General features: G+C 40.5%; 1 protein-coding gene across 3 annotated transcripts in view; it reads right to left on the reverse strand.

The window, feature by feature from the left end:
• LOC122550434 (protocadherin-17-like) overlaps positions 1-23,058 on the reverse strand; it is a 135,118-nt gene that overhangs the window by 92,281 nt on the left and 19,779 nt on the right. For 2 of the 3 annotated variants that reach the window (XM_043691165.1, XM_043691167.1), the window contains exons 2-3: positions 15,169-15,227; positions 14,878-15,050 (exon numbers count right to left, since the gene is read on the reverse strand). In XM_043691165.1, coding sequence (XP_043547100.1) covers positions 14,878-15,050; positions 15,169-15,227 — 232 coding nt within the window. The remainder of the gene's footprint in view (positions 1-14,877; positions 15,051-15,168; positions 15,228-23,058) is intronic. The other variant, XM_043691166.1, reaches the window with a different exon arrangement.

Genomic DNA, 23,058 nt, shown 5'->3' on the forward strand with positions numbered 1-23,058 from the left:
CAACTCCTGTACCAAAACTCTGACCAATAAAGGAAAGCATACCAAACACCTTCTTCACTATCCTATCTACCTGCGACTCCACATTCAAGGAGCTATGAACCTGCACTCCAAGGTCTCTTTGTTCAGCAACACTTCCTAGGACCTTACCATTAAGTTCTGGATCAATGGTGCTGGAAGAGCACAGCAATTCAGGCAGCATCGAGGAGCTTCAGCAAAATCGACGTTTCGGGCAAAAGCCCTTCATCAGGAACCATTAAGTGTATAAGTCCCACTAAGATTTGCTTTCCCAAAATGCAGCACCTCACATTTATCTGAATTAAACTCCATCTGCCACTTCTCAGCCCATTGGCCCATCTGGTCCAGATCCTGTAATCTGAGGTAACCCTCTTCGCTGTCCACTACACCTCCAATGTTGGTGTCATCTGCAAACTTACTTAATTAATCTTGTTATCAATGCTTATCTAAACTGATAGAGACTTTAATTCTGCCTTTTTATCAATGTTCTCTTCTCTGATCTTATTTGCTGGTGCACTCTTACATTTGACTGCTTTGTCTCTTCTTGTTACACTGGTTATCATTATCCCCATTGTTACCCTGCCTTACTACCTTGTCTTTTCTCTTTAAATTTTAAAATTGCCCGTCACATAACCCTCCCACCAAATATTCAGTTTAAAACCCTTGTAACATAATTTAAAAGAGTCCTGATCATAGTGTGGTTCAGGTGCTGACTATTGCCATGTTATAGTTCCCTGATACACAGTGTCATGTGAATCAAAAACCATTGCTTTCAACTCTTTCATATTAATCTGAAATTAATTCTATCTAATTTTTTAGAGGCTTAGATAATAATTCAAGGATTGTTACTTTTGTAGTTCTTTTTTTTAATGACTTGGAGATGCCAGTCAAGGTTATAGCCCAACAGGTTTATTTAAGATCACAAGCTTTCGGAGCGCTGCTCCTGCGTCAGGTGAAATGATATTTAGGTGAGGTGCTCAGGGGATGCCAATACAGTTTGAAAGTCAAGTAACAGAACAGAGTGTAGAGAAACAACCAAGAATCCTATTTCAGGTACTGCAAATATTTAGATTTGGGAAAGGCCGACTTTAAACAAGACATAAACTTGGAAAGTCTGCTCGTGAGTGAAACAACAGAACAAGAGTGGACAGTCATAGAGTCATAGAGATGTACAGCATGAAAACAGACCCTTCGGTCCAACCCGTCCATGCCGATCAGATATCCCAACCCAATCTAGTTCTACCTGCCAGCGCCCGTCCCATATCCCTCCAAACCCTTCCTATTCATATACTCATCCAAATGCCTCTTAAATGTTGCAATTGTACCAGCCTCCACCACATCCTCTGGCATCTCATTCCATACACATACCACCCTCTGTGTGAAAAAGTTGCCCCTGAAGTCTCTTTTATATCTTTCCCCTCTTACCCTAAACCTATGCCCTCTAGTTCTGGACTCCCCGACCCCAGGGAAAATACTTTGTCTATTTATCCTATCCATGCCCCTCATAATTTTGTAAACCTCTATAAGGTCACCCCTCAGCCTGTGTTTAAAGAAACAATATAAAACCAGTTTACTGCCCTGAGGGGAAAAAGTTCTCTTCACAAAAAAAATCCATGGTCAACTAAAGAGATAAGGGGCAGGAGATAACCAAAAGAAAGATCTCACAAAAATTCAAATAGCAGCACAGATCCTGCTGAATGGGCAACAGTGGGCCCCAAAGTAGCTTCCAAAAACTACTACAAGGGATTATGAAAGGAAGCTTACAAGAGACATCAAAATCAATGGAAAGAAGTTTTGTAGCTAAAGGGAAAACGAGAGGTCAGAAGCAACGTTGGCTCGCTGAAGACTGAGAGGATATTGTCAGTGACAAAGGGGAAATGGCAGATGTGGTGAACTATTATTTTGCCTCGAGATTTAAAGTAGAAAAGAAGGATAGCTTGCTGTAAGTTCAGATGAAATGAAGAGCAGATCAGGGGCAGAGAGTGAATAACATTAACCAAAGTAAAACATCGGCAGTGGAGAAATTAATGGAAATACAGGGTAAAACATCCCTGAGACCTAACAGTTTCCATCCCAGAATGTTAAAGGAAGTAAAGGAACAAATCTTTCAGAGTTCCCTAAATGTGTGAGCCGTCCCTCTGGACTGTAAAATTGCACATGCCACTCTCCATTTTAAGAAGGGCACAAGAGGAAACCCAGAGAATTACAGGCCAGTGAGCCTGACATCTATGGTGGAGAATTGTTGGAGTCTGTACTTAAGGATAGGATAACTGAACACCTTGAAATTTTCACTTAATCAGGGAGAGGTCAGCATGAATTTATGATAAGTAGGTCATGCCTGACAACCCTCATTGAATTTTTGAAGAGTTGACTAAGGTAATGGATAAAATAATATCCATGAATATTGTTTATATGGACTTCCAGAAGGCATTTGATAAAGAGATTGTTAACTAAGGTAGATGCCCATAGGATTGAGGGCAAATTAATGTCATGGCTGGGAAACTGGTTGAGTTACAGGTGACAGAAAGTAGGGATAATGGGTGGATACTCAAATTGATTACTGCTGTCTCACAAGTGTTAGGGTCTTCAATTATTCACTTTATTTTTTACCAAATTGAATAATGGCATAGAAGGTCACATACCCAAATTTGCTGCTGACACAAAGTTGGGTGGCATTGTACTCTGTAGATGACAACATAAATTTACAAAGGGATATTGATACTCAGTGAATGGACAAAACTGTGGCAGATGGGATTCAATGTCAGCAAGTGTGAGGTCCTCCAGTTTGCACTGAAAAAAGATGGATCAGGGTACTTTCTAGAATGCATGAAGTTAAATACAATGGATGTTCAAAGAGACTTGGGGGTTCAGCTGCATAAATCTTTAAATGTCACAAATAGGTACAAATAGTAATCAAAAAAGCTAATGGAGGACTGGAGTACAAGAATGCAGAAGTTAAGCTGCAGCTGCACAGAAGCCTGGTTAGATCCTATTTGAAGTACTGTGAACAGATTTGAGTACCTTATCTTAGGATGGATATTTTGGCTTTGCAAGGAACACAATGTAGGTTTACAAGAACTTAACCCTGGATGTCAGGGCTAATTTATGAGAAAGATTATACAAATTAGATCTGTTGACTCTAGAAGGTTAAGGGATAATCTGATAATGTCTCTAAAATATTAACAAAAAAAGACAGGGTAGATAAAGATGAACTACTCCCATTGGTTGGGGAGTCTAGAATGAGCCTGAGAATTAGGGCTATACCATTCAGGAGAGATGTCAGGAAGCACTTCTACACACAAAAGGTGGGAGATGTTTGGAACTCTCTTCCACAAGGGACAGTGGATACTGGATCTGTTGTAGATGTTAAATCCGAGTTCTATAATTTCTTGTTCAGCATAATTATTAAGGGATAAAAGCCAAAGACTAGTATGTGAAGTTTGGCTGCAGATCAGCCATTATCTCACTGAATGGTGGAACAGCTCAAGGGGCTGAATGGCTGACTCCTATTCCTGTGTTTTATATGTAAATAACTAATGTGGCTATATTGGTTAAACACTGACTTCCTTTTAAAACTCCTACACCTATACACACAAATAGATACAGACGAACAAAAATAAACTGGTGTTATAGCTGGAGGGGTAATGTCTGAGAACTACAGTTCAATAGCACAAATCCACAGGGTTCACTGAGATGATCCTTTTGGCTTGCCAAGACTTTATGTTCTTCATTTTTTTCTATACATTTTTTCACTTCTTCATATGAGACACAGGGCAATTGGAAATCTAACGGCAAAGTCTCTTACTTACTGATTAAAGGCAATAGCTCTAGTGGGAGAAAATAACTGGGTTTCATCAGAGTTCTAGTATCTTTAAGACAGAGAACGAGGTGGACTGCCTTCCCTTCCAGAGGTCAGAAAGCTTCTCACGGTATCATTCACACACACAAGCTGTTCAGCACCCAAGGAACCAAATACAGAGTTGTTCTCAAGTTGATGACCTCTGGAATCCACTTCTGGTCACAATTGCACAAACCAAATACAGCAAACCTTTTACTAAACAACAACTGTGGGATCAGGAATACGCTAGTTGATCAAATGTTCTGGTTGATCAAGAGTAAACCCTGATGAAGTAGAAATTAAAGATGTCAACATGTTGAAAAAAACTACGTAAAAACATTACTGTCCTAAAATCAATGTAAAAAAAATGTAAGTAATAGAAACATAATGCTGGGGTGCATACATATCACTGTTATACTTTATTTACAATATAAATACTCAGGACATTATGGTACTTTGCAGTATTTAAGGTATATAACTTTTGCAGACTGTGAAAAATCAAGGTTTTAATGTGGACTTGGAGGAAGCAACCTTCCCACTCTACAAGAGGTATTTTTAAAAACGTTACCATTTTATTTTCAGTCTGTATCAATTCTTTTCAGGTTTAGGCCATGTGTAGACTAGGCCTGTGCAGAGGTCCTAGCATCTTTTTTGGATAAGGGTCTCAATGTCTTTATTGATGCTTACACCAACATGAAGGACAATATACCTCTGGGTTAGATTGGGTACATGTAGGATGCCCACTCCACTGTCCTGTTTGGTATTGACTTTACACCTGAGAAATGGGGCTGAGTAATGAGAGTGCTAGATTTCTATGGCTATCCAATCTCCATCACCCCCACCCTCTCCAAACTCCCAAAAGCAGGGTAGTTTTTGCTGTTTTCTCCACACTGTCTCCCTTCCCATTTGATGTCATGAACCTGATTTTCCTCTGTGCCATTCTATGATTATTTTTGTTACTATTCTAAGGATAGTGTGAAGTACTTGTTAGGGATTTCCTTCACTCATATAGACGAGCATGACATCAGACACATGGAGTGATTCAGCTGAGGTTACAAAATACCAAATCTATTCTGCCCAATTTTTATTCATATTTATTCTTCTCCCAGCAGGCAGCTGAATCTCTGACTTCAATTATCTCTGAAGAGCTCTTGTAGTCCTTTATTGATTATTCTTTACTTTTCATCTTTAAATCCTTCATTAAAGCAGTGTGTTGAATAGGCTGTTGTGCAGTGTTTTTCTGCATCAGATTTTAAATAACATTTTGAAAGACCATATTCAGCAAATTTTCTATTTATGCCAAAGGGTAATTTTCAGATTGATGAATGGAAAGAAAAATAATGCAACTTCTGAAAATGTCGCCCATCTTGCAATGCCAATTTTATTACTCACTAGCAAACTGAAAATTACCTTGTCAAATACCCTCCACCACTTCCTCCTGCAGCTCATTCCATACACGTCCCACCCGCTATGTGAAAAAGTTGCCCCTGAGGTCCCATCTCATCTTAAACCTATGCCCTCTCTGTTTTGGACTCCCCTACACTTTGACTCACCTAAAGAATGGCTTGATTACCTGTATATGGACTAATCAGATCACAGAAAAGTGATGATAGACTAATATGGCTAAAAACAGTGTCATATAATCTGTGTCTTTTTTTTAAATGTCATTTACTGTAAGTTTGGTTTTGGGTTTTTTTTATGGGCTATTAACCAATGAGTTTTCTGCATGCGAAGTTAAGAATTAACTTCTAGATATTTTTCTAGCCGTGGCAATTTCTTGTGAATACAGTTTTTGAGGTCTGACTATAGAGTGAATGAGTTTTCTGCACCACCAATGGACTTTTGTTTATTTTCAATTGCTTTGTGACCCAGCGAGGTAAATAATGGCATCTTAATGTTTGTTACAGCCTTCTTTTTAAAGTTATGGAAACACCCATAGCTTTTTATTTTAACTTATATGTTTGAGTTTGGAGCAATTCTGTAAAGAGCATTGCTCCCAGAATAGAAGTTTATCTAACAAACTAGGTTAAACTGAAGAATTAGCCCGAGACCAGAGGTATTGTGTAAAACCCTGAAGAGGTTGCTTAAAACGGAGTACATTTAAGCAGGTGTATGATAGATTCAGGAAGTTACCTGCATACCCAGGCTAAAAACTGAAATAAGAAGTGTCATAAACGGATATAGTTATCAGATACAGGGGCTCTTAAGTGAGGCTCGTATAAGTGGTATTTTGGGTACTGTAGCAGGAATGGTGTATCATACAAAAGTTGTTTTTTACTTAACATATAAAAGTATGTTTTGCGATTATACTTTTACCTGTGTTTTTAAATCTCTGAATTTGTATTATAAGTAGGCAGTTTGGATTAATCTTTTTTACCTTCATTTATTTTGTTTTACTGTTGAAGGATTGAATACTTATGTTTCAGAAACTGACTACTTAGTTAAAACCAAAACAAATAAAAGAATGATCTATCAAGGCAGGTTTTTGCTTGAGATCAGGCTTGTCTAGTAATAACATCAACTTGGATCATAACAACAGGTTATTCCAACAAAAATGGCATGACAACAGCTTGACAACAAAATTCCTCAAATGCACATGTTCAACATGTATCTTTAGAGCTATTCTGTCAGGAAGTAACTGCAATCATTCATTCAAGGTCTTATCCCTTATGCAGGAGAATTATCCTCTTTAGCTGTGAAAAGTGCATGTACAATGCTGTTGTTGGCAAATGTGTTGGTGGAGATCTGTGGTGTATATCATTGATGTAATTCTGCACCACTATAACATTTCAATGTTCTAGCCCTGCAGTCCTTTGTTACTTCAAAATATTTTACCAAGTTCACTGGTTGTCCAAACTAGCAATCAGCAACAAATGTCAGCTATACGCATATCCTCAGAATGATTTATTGTTCAAGAAACTGGACTAAGAAAGTGTTATCTTTGGTAAAGTAAGCAGCAGCCACCATCTTTTTTTTTGCTTAATTGAAGTTTCCAACAATTATTGAAATAAACAAAAACTCCCCATCGTAAAAAGCAATGTCCTTCCTGACATCCTAGGTTCTTTGGAGATGAACTTCGATGGTAATCCTGATAAATGAGAGCTCAGCCTTATAGGATATGCCTGTGAGCTTGTGTTGAGACTGTAATTGTGATGTGGGTTGACCTTATTAAATACAAGTACACAGATCACTATCCATCCAAAAAAATGTATCGGTTCAGTACATATTTTACTTGATTCTTCAAAGAATTCAGTTAATCAGTTATGTCTGAAGTATATGTTAATAACTTTGTTTTTCACTTTCTTGGTAATAATGGAAATCACATTCTGGACCATTATATTTATAGTCTGACAGCTATAATTTGTGAAGGAATAAACAGGCGTAAAAATGTTTGTAAATCCTATTCACTGTTACTTGGCTTGCAAAGTTGTGAGATGTCTCTAATTATTGTCAACAATTAACATCAGTTTTAGAATTTCTATATATTTGTGTTTCAACTTAATTAAAACTTAAAATAAGGATAAGCATGTTAAATTTAATGGAAATACCAGGATGTTTGGTAGTTCAGATATGGAACTGAGGTCATAATGCGTCTTTCAGATTCTGATGCCCAAATACTATGGACTGAACTTTATTATCCCCTATGGATAGCAAAGCAGGCAGGCAGACCTGTAAGAGAGAATGCCATGCTACCACCTTCCCTTACAGGTTACCCTCAAATTGGCAATCAATGCCCAATAAAGGGCTTCATTTTGCCACAGCTCTGATTTAACAAGTGAGAGAAGAGGCTGACAACAAATATGCAGCCCAACAACATTGTCTTTCCAAAATTTACTTCCCACGTCCTGACCAACATGCCCTTACCTATCAGTCAAAGCCTACCGACCTGAACCTAGAGTGGTCCCAGATTTACATCACTTTGAGGCCATCAGTGATACCTCATCTTTGCAGGACTCCTGCAATATCCTGATCACTGGGCCTCTGCCTGGAAATGCATCTACGTCCTGCCTCATATTCATTAAAGAGTCACCATCCTATACGTTAAAAGTAGGTTGAGACAGCCAAGAAAAATCATGGACTATGGACAGTAAACCGTTGTACAGTCCAGCCCAGTGAAACAGTTCTAGGATCTTACAAGCTTACACTGATTTTTCTTTTTTATTCACTTATGGGACATGGGTATTGCTAGCTGGCCAGCATTTATTGCCCGTTCCTAGTTGCCCCTTGAAAAGGTGGGGTGAGCTGCCTTCTTGAACTGCTGCAGACCACATGCTGAACATAGACACAAAATGTCATGAGAGGGAATTCCGGGATTTTGACCCAGCGACAATGAAGGAATGCTGGTATATCTTCAAGCCAGGATGGTGAGTGACTTGGAAGGAAACTTGCAAGTGGGTGGTGTTCCCATGTATCAGCTGCCCTTATCCTTAGAGATGGCATTGGTCATGGATTTGGAAGGTGCTAAGTAAGGACTTTTGGTGAATTTCTACAGTGCACCTTGGAGATGGTACAGGTTGTTTTTCTATAATGCAATGATTGCATTCTTGTGCAACCCTGCATTAGTGAAAAAAATCATGCTTTAGAAACAGCACTTAAAGTGCTGGTAATGTAACTGCGTTACAGCCAACACATTTTGAAATTTCATGCTTCAGAAACAGTGCTTCCAATTCGTCAATCATGTCACAGTGAATTCATGTTTGCGAAATGCACATTATAGCTGAATGACCTGTACACAATGCTGCTACTGAGCATCAATGGTGGAGGGAGTGCATGTTTGGGGATGTGCCAAACAAACGGGCTGCTTTGTCCTGGATGTTGTCAAGCTTCTTGAGTGTTGTTAGAACTGCACCCATCCAGGCCCAGTGGGGAGTAATCCACCACGTTCCTGACTTGTGCCTTGTAGCTGGTGGACAGACTTTGGAGAGTCAGGAGGTGAGTTACTCACTGCACTATTCCTAGTGTCTGACCTGCTCTTGTACCCACTGTATGCATGTGGTTAGTCCAGCTGAATGGTCAATGGGAATCCAATGTTGTTAGTGGATTATTCAATGATGGTAGTGTCATTGAATGTCAAAGGGCAGTGGTTATATGATCTCTTAGTGAAGTTAGTCATTGCCTAGCAATTGCATGGCACAAATGTTATTTGCCACCTTTCTGCCCAAGCCTGGTTATAGTCCAGTCTTGCTGTATTCGGACATGCATTAATATCTGAGGAGTCAAAAATTGTGAACATTGTGCAATCATCAGCGAAACCCCTCATTTTTGACCTTATAATAGAAGGAATGTCACTGATGAAGCAGCTGAAGATGGGTGGACCTAGGACATGACTCTGATGATCTCCTGCAGCGATGTCCTAGTAATGATTGACTGATCTCCAACAAGAAGGGCTAATGCCCAAAACATCAGTTCTCCTGCGCCTTGGATGCTGCCTGAGCTGCTGTGATTTTATAGGACCACAATCTTGACTCTGATCTCCAACAGCCAGAACTACCTTCCTATTTGCGAGGTATGACACCAACCAGTGGAGAGTGTGCCCCCTGATTTCCACTGACTCCTGCTCAACTAGCGCTCTTTAATGCCACACTTATTAAATGTGGCCTTGATGTCAAGGGCTCTCATTCTCACCTCACTTGGAATTCAGCTTTTTTGTCCATGTTTAAGCCAAGGCTGTAAGGAGGTTCAGGACTAAAGAATACTTGGATTTGTGACACAGTCTACAGAACACTAATAATGTGTAACGATATCTCGAAAGCAGAGATAACCATATAATTTCAAAAGCTTAGAAAGGACTTTGGGTGACTGCATGATTTGCACTATGGTATGAATTAGCTGATGAATTCTGGCAGGATTTAAGATTACGTATATCAAAAAAGAACTCAAAACACATTATAATTGGATTTATATTTGTTTCAGGTAAAGAAAAGATGAATTATTAAAATTTTCATTATTGTAAATAGGTTTTTCCTCTTGAAATTAAAAATCACATACCAGGTTATAGTCCAACAGGTTTATTTGGAAGCACTAGCTTAAGACTTAACAATCCAGCTTTGTTAAATATACCACTGTATGACACTGTAACCTTTTGCTATAAATTCTGTATCTTATGATCTTATGTTCCACAACCACCTGATGAAGGAGCAACACCCCAAAAGGTTGTGCTTCCAAATAAACCTATTGGACTATAACCCGGTGTTGTGTGATTTTTAACTATGACCACCCCAGTCCAACACCGGCTCCTCCACATCCTCTTGAAGTGCATTTCCACAGTTTTAAAACAAGCATTTTTTTTGTTAAATATGTTTTAAGAAGCTCACTTCTTTAAAATTTCAATTGAACAGATAGTTCGTTTTATTTCTAACTTATACTGTCTCATCTTCCTGACTTTTTTATATCCGTGTTTTCTTGTGATTTTGTCTGTTTCTTACATCTTGAAGGAACCTTTATTGAGCACTTTGTTGGAATGAGCTTGTTTTTAAAAAGATACAAAGCTTTAAGAACATGGCATACTTGTAATAAATGAAGGTTGAACACTGAACTAGAGCTGCGGAAACTCACAAGTAATAATGTAAACTAAGGCATAATAGGAAAGACATGGTCTGTGCATCCTGATCATTATTTTTATGCCTGCACTCCGAAGCTGTGCAAGCACATACACTCTTTGATTTACTCTTGACAGAATATTGAAAAATTTAGAAAACGCCCAGAGATGATAAGCGAGAATACAAACCACGTGTACTTTGTTCTGCCAGTATCAAGTATCAAAATATTTTATATCAGCCTTTATCCTGCATAACTTAACATATGTGGGAAAAATATATTTTGGTTTGTGAAGAGCTCACAATTCCTTTTCTTGTAGTGTCTTTGATAATAAAAAAACTTCAGAGTTATACAGCCCAAGGGCTTTCACAAAGTCGGAGATAGCTGTAGTCTTCAGTTATTCTGTGTGGAATAGCTGCCAAACTTTAACTGAAGCTGTTTATTGTTGGATATGCAGTTCAATTTCCCTTGAGGATTCCACCTACCTTCTCCTTTGAGAATTCTGCCACTTTAAAACATTGGGGTAGTAAAGTACTCACTGTGACCCGTTAAATATCAAAAGACATCTACTCTCTTTTACAGTTAACAGGAGGCACAATTCTTGTTTCCAAATTCATTTTCATGTTGTTGCTGCAATAGTCCCACTACCCCAAGTGTTTTTTTATTTAAATGGTGTTGTATTATATTTTATTTTGTTGACTGCAGGTAGTTCTTCTATAACGCGATGGTTGTGTTCTTGTGCAACACTGCATTATATAAAAATTGCGCTTGAGTAGAAACACATTTTAAAGGTTTACTGTGTACCCCAATTTGTCAATTGTGTTACAGTGAATTCGTGTTAACGAACGCAAGTTATAGCAGAACAACCTGTATTTGAAAAATCAAGGCTACTAAATCAATTCCTGAGGCCAGGTCATAAGCAAGAAAGTAAAATTATATTCTACAATGCCAATTTAATACAATCAAAGTTGCTCAGCTGGACAGTGAGGAGGGTTGGTTGAGGGAAGATTAAAATTAAGAGCTTAGGATCCTGGGGAGAGAACAGCCCACAATATTCTGCAGAGCAGATGTGCTCCCCAAAGTAAGTTACAAAAAGAGAATTGATCTTTCTTTGACAGCCAGTTATGGACTACTTATTCAGTTGGATACGAACAGAAAAGGCAGTCTTCTGACAGGAATCTTGAAACAAGCATGCAGCCCCTAAACAGTATGTAGAAAAGGGACCAATACTTGTTTCAAACCATCTCCAGGATTGTTTAGTTGTTGAAAAATTTTTTTAAGGAATATGGGCACACATTTTACTGCCAATCTATAATTGCCCAGGAGGCAGTTCAGAGTCAACCACATTGCTGTGGATCTGGAGTCACATGTAGACCAAACCAGTAAATGAAACACATGTTCCCTTTCAAACAATCAAAAGTGCTTCCATAATCATTATTTGGCTAGCATTCAAATCCAGATTTTTATTACTTCAAATTTCATCATCTGCTATGGTGGGATTTTGATCTATCTCTCCAGAATATTAAACTGGAATTCTGAATGACTAGTCCAGTAAAGTCACCACTACATCACCATCTCCCCTTAAATTGTCAATGCTAATGCGGCACTGAATATACATCAGGTACTCATGGTATGCAGGACATGGCCTTGCAATACTAGGTATTTCTGCACACATTGTGACCAAAGGTTGGGTGTGACACTACCTCATTTCAATCCCATCTTTATAGTAAATGCATTATGCAAGAGTATACAAAACTATAGAACACAGAATATAGAACAATACAGCACAGAACAGGCCCTTCGGCCCACGATGTTGTGCCGAACATTTGTCCTAGCTTAAGCACCCACCAATTGCCGCTTAAAGGTCACCAAAGATTCTGACTCTGCACTCCCAAAGGCAGCGCATTCCATGCCCCCACCACTCTCTGGGTAAAGAACCCACCCCTGACATCTCCCCTATACCTTCCACCCTTCACCTTAAATTTATGTCCCCTTGTAACACTCTGTTGCACCCGGGGAAAAAGTTTCTGACTGTCTACTCTATCTATTCCTCTGATCATCTTATAAACCTCTATCAAGTCACCCCTCATCCTTCGCCGTTCCAACGAGAAAAGGCCGAGAAGACTCTTGATTTCAATCCCTCTGCTAATGAACGCTAATACACCATAGGCCTTCTTACAATCTCTATCCACCTGAGTGGCAACTTTCAAAGATCTATGAACATAGACCTCAAGATCCCTCTGTTCCTCCACCTCACTAAGAACCCTACCGTTAACCCTGTATTCCACATTCTTATTTGTCTTTCCAAAATGGACAACCTCACACTTGGCAGGGTTGAACTCCATCTGCCACTCCTTAGCCCAGCTCTGCATCATATCTAAGTCTCTTTGCAGCCGACAACAGCCCTCCTCACTATCCACAACTCCAAGTCATTAATAAAAATTACAAACAGCAGAGGACCCAGAACTGATCCCTGCGGAACTCCACTTGTAACTGGGCTCCAGGCTGAATATTTGCCACCTACCACCACTCTCTGACTTCGACCGGTTAGCCAGTTTTCTATCCAATTGGCCAAATTTCCCTCTATCCCATGCCTCCTGACTTTCCGCATAAGCCTACCATGGGGAACCTTATCAAATGCCTTACTAAAATCCATGTATACTACATCCACTGCTCTACCCTCATCCACATGCTTGGTCACCTCCTCAAACTATACAAGTTCTTCAGCCCTGTAAAAACAATGACTGCAGATGCTGGAAACCGGAGTTTAGATTAGAGTGGTGCTGGAAAAGCACAGCAGTTGAGGCAGCATCCGAGGAGCAGGAAAATTGACGTTTCGGGCAAAAGCCCTTCATCAGAATACAAGTTCTTCAGACCACCAAGCCTACGCTGATTCTTATTTTTTATTTGGACCTGCTACATTTTGCCCTTGGGGGTTCTATCCTTCTGCTCGCCTCCCTTACGTGTGTCTATCAATGTATGCCTTCAATGTTGTTAATGTGCCTTATTCCAACACCTCCACTGGCAGTGTGTTTCAGGCACCCATCACCATCTGTGAGAAAAATTTTCCCCACACTTCTCCCCGAAACGTTTGCCCTCTCACCTTGAACGTGTGCCCTCTTGTAGTTGACCTGTCCACTCCAGGAAAATGATACTGCCTATTCACCGTATCTATGCCTCTCATAAGTTTGTAGACCTCTAACACATTTCCCCCCAGCCTCTGACTTTCCAACAAAAATAATTTGAACTTATCCAACCTCTTCTTAGAACTAAAACCCTCTAGGCAACATTCTGGTAAACCTTCTCCGAACTCAGCACAGCCTTCCTAACCTGCAATCTTCTTCCTGACCTCTCCGCCCCTACCCCAAGCCTGCTGGACACACTTTCCACATTCCTAAAGAAGGGCTTATGCCCGAAACGTCGATTCTCCTGTTCCCTGGATGCTGCCTGACCTGCTGCGCTTTTCCAGCAACACATTTTCAGCTCTGATCTCCAGCATCTGCAGACCTCACTTTCTCCTTAAACCTTCTCTGAACCCTGTCCAAAGTATCCAGATCCTTCTGGTACTGTGGCGAACAGAATTGCATGCAATATTGTAAATGTTGCTTAACCAAAGTTTTATACCTCTATAACATAACTTGCCAACTTTAATATTCAATGCCCTAGCCAATGAAGGCAAGTGTGCTGTATGCCTTCTTGACTACCTTATCCACCTATGTTTCCACTTTCAGGGAGCTATGGACATATCAATGCTCCGGGTTCTACCATTTATTGTACAATTCGCACCTGAATTTGATCTTCCAAAATGCACCACCTCACATTTGTCTAGATTAAACTTCACCTGCCATTTCTCTGCCCAAGTCTGCAATCTATCTACATCCTGCTGTATCCTTTTGACAATCCTCATCACTATCTGCAAATCCACCAATTTTAGTGTCATCCTCCCTCCAGCTCTTGTGGCTGGCTCCTCCTGAAAGGAATGTGGGCGAACTGAAGCTAGGAATGAGAACCCCTGTGCTGGATTTTAAATCTTCAAAGTGCTCTTTTTATTTAAAATCCCCAATTCAATGTGAGAAAGGGTAGATTTTACTAAATTACATCCCTGTGGAGAAAGATAGTGTGCACCATGTCTGGCAGGATTTCTGTCCCTGTGAAAGTGCACCTTTGAATTATTACTGCGTCTGAATCCCCAGCTTTGCTGAGATCGAAGTGCAAATGTGCTGAATCCACCTGCCAGTGTCTTTACTTTATAAATTTAAAACACATTTCAATGCAACAAAATGAGTGTTTTTTTGATGAAGGGATGATAAAGAAAATCACTGGTCAGCATTACTATTTTCAATGGACCCTTTCTCCAGTTCCGACAATAAAAGTAATCCATCTCTGCCACATTTTTAAAATAGGGAATGAAACATCAAATTTTCTCTTCAAAAATGTTTTGTGTGCCTGGAGTTTTTTGTTCTTGAGTCATTACAGCTTTAACTAACCTTGTTCAGGGACTGGGGGTTTGGTTGTTGTAGATTTTATCTTGAGTGCATCCTTGGCAGACATGTCACAGCAGGAACCTTTATTAGTATCCTGATCGCTGTCGGCTTGGTCACTGTCTCCATGTCCGCTGTCCCTCAAACTAACCCTCTCTGGATCTTTGAACGTGGAACTACTGTAACAAAAGACAGCATTGTTCATCACCACATCAATTTTCAGTAATTTGGTCTGACTGAGCAATGCAGACAGGAATGCAAATGCAATTCCTGAGCAAGACATTTAACAGCACTTACCTTTGAACAAACTGCTGCCTGCTGCCCATGTAATTGGGCTCTGTGGGAAAATTGTCTGTCTGTGAAGAATAGATGAAGAAATTTAAGATTATTGGTATGCATTAAAATCTCCTAGAGTGAAACAAAATTTCCAAGAGGATGATGATTAATAATTCAAATATTAATTTTTATCTTTAGATTTGTCCAGTATAATTCCTTTAAAAAAACCTCTATAATTGCGTATGCTAAACAAACAGATTACCACAGGGCAAGAATTTTGCTGGTTTGGTGCAACAATGGAATATAAAATAAGTCTTTATTCTGCTAATTTTGAATTTGAGTGTGGCTGAAAATAAGGAAAACGCTGGCTTTCCATTATCATCAAGCGATTCTGGGTGGGATTTTCAATTCATTATTATTTTTATCACTTTACAATTTGGAAATATCTTCAATATTGCATAACACAATTCATAGAATTGCAGTGACAGCTTTCTTCTCTGACAGATTGTGTTTAATTTTCTTTGATCGAGAGCTGGTTAATGTGCTTGTGTTTCTTTGAATTATTTCAGGGTATCGAAAATAATTGGATAAATTACTTTGTATATCACACAGCAAATAGTATATGACTGAAGTAGACAATGCTGAGATGAGGTTAAACTCACCCCAGAACTTTCAGAGTAATCAAATGTTTTGATAAAGAAGTGTAAAAATCTCCTCAATTTCTAAAGTGCAAAAGAACTGTTGAGCAGAATTGCAAGAAGCTATGTAACCATGCAAAATTCCTGCCACCACTGAGTAGAAACAATGAGGAAGTTTTTGATCTTACGTAAGCGTAAAATACTGAAACAAACATGACTAATGAACTGACACTTCAATTGTTTTAGATAGTGACAGATGTTGGTCGCTTTATTCTCCTGTTGAACATTCTAAGGCACATTTTCAAAGAAAATATAAAGATATAAATTTTGTAAGTGAAATATAATTAGATTTCTCAAACAGTCATTGTATTTGTTATATTCTACAGTGCTGAGACATTGTTCATACTATTCTGTGACATGTGGCTTTGTCTTTAGTTCAAGAAAGATGTACAGAGTAATAAACAGAAACGATAAGCACGATTTGGATTTTTGGTGTGTAACAACCACAGAAGCTGGATCCAATTTGGCATTGCTGAATTTGACTACTAAAAGTTGAAGTAAGGTGTGTCCACACAAAATAAAATTTCAGTCCCTGTTACAAACCCTTGTTGTTAACTTTTATTGCTGGACCATATGTAAATCTTATTATTTCTACAGAAACAACATAAATCAATACATTTCATTTGACACACAAAGAAACTGAAATTGCTGGAGAAACTCAGCAGGTCTGATAACACCTGTGGAGAGAAAGCAGAGTTGATGCTTTGGGTTATCTGATGAAGATGTCACTTGACCCAAAACGCTTGCTCTGCTTTCCCTCTCCACAGATGCTGCCAGACCTGCTGGGTTTCCCCAGCAATTTCAGATTTCCATAATCTGCAGCTCTTAGTTTTATTTGTTTCATTTGGCACATGGGAAAGGGATTTCCTCCTCTCAAGGTGGCAGGGAAGATGACATGCAGGCCAAATAGTTGGCACTGGGAGATGTCCACCCCCTTCCCACCACCCGAGAAATTAAATTCTAGGCTGGAAGACCCATTGTTAACCTTTATTACCCACCAATTAAGGCCTTTAAATTGTTAATTAACAACTATGTAAAGGCCTCAATCTGCCGGAGTTTCCACTCCAGGCAGAACAAGAACGATTTGGCCTAATTGCCTCGTGAAACCAGGATGGGCAGGTTGTCAGTTTGGGATGGAGGTGGCAGGATGGGGATCTGCATTAAGTTGTGCAAGACTGAGGTACTTGACCTAGAAAAATGGGAGGTGGGTAGACATCTGAGAGCCACCCCTGCAAACCTACTCTCTCTGGTTTTGTCAGAACGCAAGTTATTGACAAATGATGTAAATAATTAAGACCTGAACACAGACCCCAGTAACTAACAATATGTGCCTTTCTCACCATTGATCAATTATCTGGGTAGCAGGCAATGGAAAACTGCTGGCGAGTTTTGGAGATGCAGACTTCTGATTGGCCGGCAGTTCTAGGAGGTCAGAGCATGGTCTTTCATCTCGCCACAAGAAAGCCCAGTGGGTGCCAATCAGCTGTAGAACTGGCATCTGGTCCCAGAAGGGGTTTCCAAACAAGGTAGGCCCTGGGTTATTCTCCACCAAACATTCCAGCTTTTGGACTTAGATCTGAATGAGGGAAATCCCACCTGTAGTCATTTACTTTCTACTTATGAAGGTTGCTCTCTGGGCAAACTTCCCAGAATAGAAGCTGCACAAAAAAAAAGGCATCAGGTGCAGTGTTCATTAGCTCACAGTGCACCACCAGCCTGGTGAGTCTTGGGGTATTTGAATTCAGAAGACCAAAGACATAAGAGCAGAATTAGGCCATTTGCCCCATCATGGCTGATATGTTTCACAACCCCATTCCCCAGCCTTCACCCCATAACCCTTGATTCGCTTCCCAACCAAGAACTTATCTATCTTAGTCTTAAATACACTCAATGACTTTGTATCTGTGGCAATGAGTTGCACAGATTAACGACCCTCTGGGTGAAGAAATTGCTCCCTCATCTCTTGGCCCTTCACGCTGAGACTGTACCCTCAGATCTTAGTCTCTCCTACTAATAAAACATCTTCTCCACATCCATTGTATCCAGGCCTCCTAGTATTCTGTAAGTTTCACTACCTGCAGACTCCATTGAGTGCAGACCCAGAGTCCTCAACCACTCCTCATATGACAAGTCCTTCATCCCTGGAGTCATTCTTGTAAACCTCCTCTGGAACCACTCCAAAGGCCAAGATATCCTTCCACAGATACAAGGCCCAAAATTGCTCACAACATTCCAAATGCAGCCTGACCTAGGCCTTATGTAGCTTAAGCAGAACATCTTTGCTCTTGCATGCAAGCCTTCTTGAAATGAATGCTGACATTGCATTTGCAGTGGATTTTGGCAATGCCACGAGTCATGCTCTACCTGAGAAGGTCACACTGAATATTGACTAATGTTGCCTGAAATCCATCAAAAAGAAAGAGAATAATCTAACACTAGCTGGACATCAAACTCAGGTATCAAATCCTCATGCTATGAGTTTCTTATGATAGGATGATGTAAAACAGCATTATGACATAGGAAATAACCATCCTTCCAGTTATCTCAGACTTTATACATAACAGGATCTCTTGTTACCATAATGAAACTCACTGACAAGCCAAGAGATTGGAGGTGATCAGCTATAACATTTGTGGTTCTTTGTGTAAAATTAAACATCTAATGAATCCCCTCTGTCTCTCCCTCCTTCTCCAAACATCTCCAAAGTAAAGTCTGGAACTTAACTCACTATAAAATCCTGTTAATCCTGGGAACATTGGTGCTTTTAACACCAAGATAGGTATAGGTTTTGATTAAAATGCATGTCATAGGATATGGAGCAAAGGCAGGTAAATGGGAGCTTAGCATGAAACCGTGCAGAGGAAGTGAGTGGATCCATCTTCAGAATCCCCAAATTGTATGGGAAATCCCACTCATTGGGGGGGGGGGGGGGGTGTGATGGTGGCGGGAGTGACCACTGAAAGGTTGGCCCATGAACAGGATAAAAAGGAACAGTGAAAACCTCAACACCAACCTCACATCAGTAAATGCAGGCAAGAACTGGTCTGTAATTGGAAAGCAGAGAGAGTGGCAGAAGTCAGGAAAGCTGTGGAAAACTGGGAGGGAACAGGTAGCAAGACTGTCAGGAAGGGGAGCAAGGCCCGTGGGCAAAGTCAATGAGGCCAAAGAGCAAAGATTACTGCTGCCAGAGATTATGGCCAGTGAGAATGGTCAGGAATGTTAGTCTGATCAGGGAGAGAGAGGTCCGGGAGTGAGGCCAAAAGCCAAAGTTGGGGAGTGAGGATGAGTGCCTGGGAAGATCAAGGGTCTGTAGAGGGAGCCTGGGGCCCAGCAGCACAGCCTAAGGCACTGTAAAGAGAGAACAGCCAAGCTCAAGGGAGAGATAAAGAACAAGCTGCAAATTGGGGTAGGGAGGAACAACTGGAAAGGAGGAGTGAGGACCTAAAGTGGGGAGAAGGGCTGTAAGGAGTGGGGAGAGTTAGCAAAGTGGGAGGAGAGGGGCTACGAATGGATGACGAGTTGCTGGCAGGGAAGGCTGAGGAGCTGGAAGGGGAAGAGAGAGAGAGACAAGAGGAAAGTAGCAGCAAACAGGAAGCTCCACAAATGGTGGACTCAGTCCTCAAAAGGTGGGGAGAGAACAGCTATAAAAGGGAACTGATTTTAAGTTTTTCAAAAAAGAAATACTCAGCTAACTGGGAACAGGAAAACTGATGCAAATAATTCCTAATGAATTAATGTGGTCATCTCTAGATTAAAGCTATAAGAATCAGGAGATACTAAATGAGAGAATGCTATTATAATCACGGGTCAACTGTTTTCTTTAATATTGAACAGTTTGCTTTCATAAAGACTTGCCCCTATATGTTATCACCTCTTCGGGAATGTCACATACTGTGAATTACTCAAGGAGCAGTGGTCTGTGTTAGAGACAAATTAACAACCATTTAGCTGTGACCCCACTAGTTCACAGAAACCTTGCTTAGGGTGATGGCTTTGTGTATAAAGAAATATGTCAGTTATGTTTGTATTAAAAAAAAATTATTTTTAACTCATGCCTGTTATACCATGCCAATTCAAATTTTATAGTGTCGAGGAAATTAATACTTTCCTTGTGTTGTGCCTTTCAATTTAATGGAGTGGTGATGATTCTTGGGGATGTCAGCGAATGTTTCTAATTCTATTTCTGGATGAGCCCACATCCCCCATCAATTAACAATTATCCTTTCTTGACTCTTCGTGTTCTTAACTAAGATTTTCATTCTCAAGTTGGATGCACTGAGGTGGGAAAATACAAATTCCACAAATGCAAACGTGGCAGCAGCTACTTCTCATTTCCAGTCTGGGAGCTGACTGGCTTGGGATTCGAGTCTGGGAAGATTGGAGAAGGCTGCCAGGCTGCTGAAGTGATGGCCCCCACCTCTATGCCAAACTGTCCCCCTGCACCTATACCTCACATGTCAAGCTACATCCCTGTCATTACCTTATCACAGATAAACATCTCCCATAGACTTAAAGGCCCACAATTTCCATAGATCCTGTGCTAACCCAGTTCTAGCTCATCACACACTCACCACCCTTTGCACTTCTTGACCAATGTCAACTCATGTATTATCAACATGGCCATATCTCAGGATGCATGCTGGGAAAAAGCAATCTATCTATTGATACTGTCATTCATGAGAAACAAAAAAATTCAACACATTGAAATTCCTTCAGCTAATCTCATTGGAAGAGAAACATTTCTATCTGTAAGCAGTTGGCTGTTAATCAAAATGTTTACTTGACAGGTATGCCTTGACTAGGAAATAAGTCATGCATCATGAATCCTACAATGAGTCGCTCTCTTCACCCAAAGCACAGTGTCAGCAGTGTGAACCAGCTACAAGATGCATTATAATAACTCAACAAAGCTCCAATAACAGCACTTTCTAAGCCTGCAACCACTACTACCCAGAAAGACAAGATGATCAGATGTGTAGAACACCACTGCCTGCAAATTCTCCTCCAAGTACGACAACATCGTAAACACAGTCACGGAGTCTAATCCTGGAATTTCCTTCCTCCCAGCACTGTGAAACTCCGAAGGACTGCAGTGGTTTGAGAAGGTAGCTCACCACTACCTTTTTGCTCAAAGGCAATTTGGAAGGGGAATGAAGACTGGTATAACCAACAATGCCCACATCACAGGAACATTAAAGTAAACGTGTTTATGCATTTTTTACGCAAAAGCATGCAAATTTTCACATTCCCAAATGGTTCCTTACCTTTATCATAGGACAGCCCGCCTCCATCAGTAGTCTCCTATGACCAGACCCAAATGAATATCTTATCACGTCAAAAAGGCACCTTGCCTATCCAGAAAAATTCACTGAGAACAGATCTACTCTAGTCTTTACATCCTAGCCACCCCAAGTTCTACATTCCAGGGACTCCAAAACCCAAATTTCCATGGAGGCCATTGACTATTTAAATGGTCACTGCTTTCAGGAACTGTTCATGCATGAACTACGACTCTCCCCACTCCTACCTCCATGAAATGTGAGATACCGAGCTCAGAAGAGGGACTCAGGTTTCCTGTCTTCTTCTGGCAATAGGAATGCTCCCCATCCTGTCAAAAACCCAGGACTAAATGACTACATCACCTTATGAGTGGGTTAATGAGACAGGAAAAGTACCCAAAATCAAAAAGTCTTATTTGAGAAATCTTAAATGAGCTCTAAGAAAAACAAAATATTTGATCCATGATGCAGGTGTTGTGTAGAGCAGCCATAATCTAATTGAATGGTCATCAGGCAATGAGTTGAATGGGAAGTGCTGGAAAAATCTCAGCAGGTCTGTAACATCTGTGGACAGAAATCAGAATTAACGTTTTGGGTCCAGTGACCCTTCTTCAGAACTGATGATAGCTAGGAAAAGGATGGTTCTTCCATAGAAATTAGGATAGAGGGAATGTGGAGAAGTAAAAGAAAGGTGGCGATAGATCCCAAAGACAGAGAAAAACAATTGGACAAACAAAGCAGTGGAGGAGTGCCAGCCTGGGATAATGAATGGATGCTAATGGGAACTATTAGTAGCTAACAATGGGTCGTGTGTGGTAGCAGCCCATGTTTTGCCAGAGCCAGGTGTATGGGGCTAGGGGAAAGCATGCGGAAAAGTGTTCAAGTTTTACAATTGTTGAACTCGATATTAAGTCCAGAAGACTCCAGCAATCCCAAGTGAAAAATGAGACGTTATTCTTCCAACTTGCATTGAGCTTTGCTGGAGCACTGCAGCAAGCCTGAGAGAAAGATGTTGGCCAGGGAAGAACCTTACCACTTCAACACACCTGTTTCCTGGCCAACATCTCTGCCTCAGGCTTGTTGCAATGTTCCAGTGAACCTCAGCTGGAAGAACAACACTTCATTCTCTGCTTCAGAATTCTGCAGTCTCCTGGACTTAATATTGAGTTCAGCAATTTGAGGGCTTGAGCACTTTTGCCCAAGCTTTCCCCCTCGTACACACACCAGGCCTTGCCAACACATGGGCTGCTACCATACACAACTCATTGTCAGCAACTAACAATTCCCATTTGCAACTACTGTATTCATTCTCCCAGGCTGACAATCCCCCACTGCTTTGTTTGTCCAACTGTTTTTCTCTCTCTTTGGGCTCTATCTCCACCTGTCACTTACTCCTCCTCCTACTCTATATTCTACATTAAATACATTATTTTCCTAGCTACCATCAGTTCTGAAGAAGGATCACTGGACCTGAAATATTAATTCTGATTTCTCTTTACAAATGCAACCAGACCTGCTGAGATCTTCCAGCAATTTCTGTTTTTGGTTCAGATTTTAACATCTGCCATTCTTTTGGTTTAAAGTTTGTGCGAAGATTTGCAGCTCGGGTGCTCGTTGCTGTGGTTCTGTTCGCCAAGCTGGAAGTTTTTGTTGCAAACGTTTCGTCCCCTGGCTAGGCGACATCATCAGTGCTTGGGAGCCTCCTGCGAAGCGCTTCTTTGATGTTTCCTCTGGTGTTTATAGTGGTCTGTCCCTGCCGCTTCCGGTTGTTAGTTTCAGCTGTCCGCTGTAATGGCCGGTATATTGGGTCCAGGTCGATGTGTTTGTTGATGGAGTTTGTGGATGAATGCCATGCCTCTAGGAATTCCCTGGCTGTTCTCTGTCTGGCTTGCCCTATGATAGTAGTGTTGTCCCAGTCGAATTCATGTTGCTAG

The sequence above is a fragment of the Chiloscyllium plagiosum genome, chromosome 6 (genome assembly GCF_004010195.1).
Source record: "Chiloscyllium plagiosum isolate BGI_BamShark_2017 chromosome 6, ASM401019v2, whole genome shotgun sequence".
In the NCBI taxonomy this organism is placed as follows: domain Eukaryota; kingdom Metazoa; phylum Chordata; class Chondrichthyes; order Orectolobiformes; family Hemiscylliidae; genus Chiloscyllium; species Chiloscyllium plagiosum.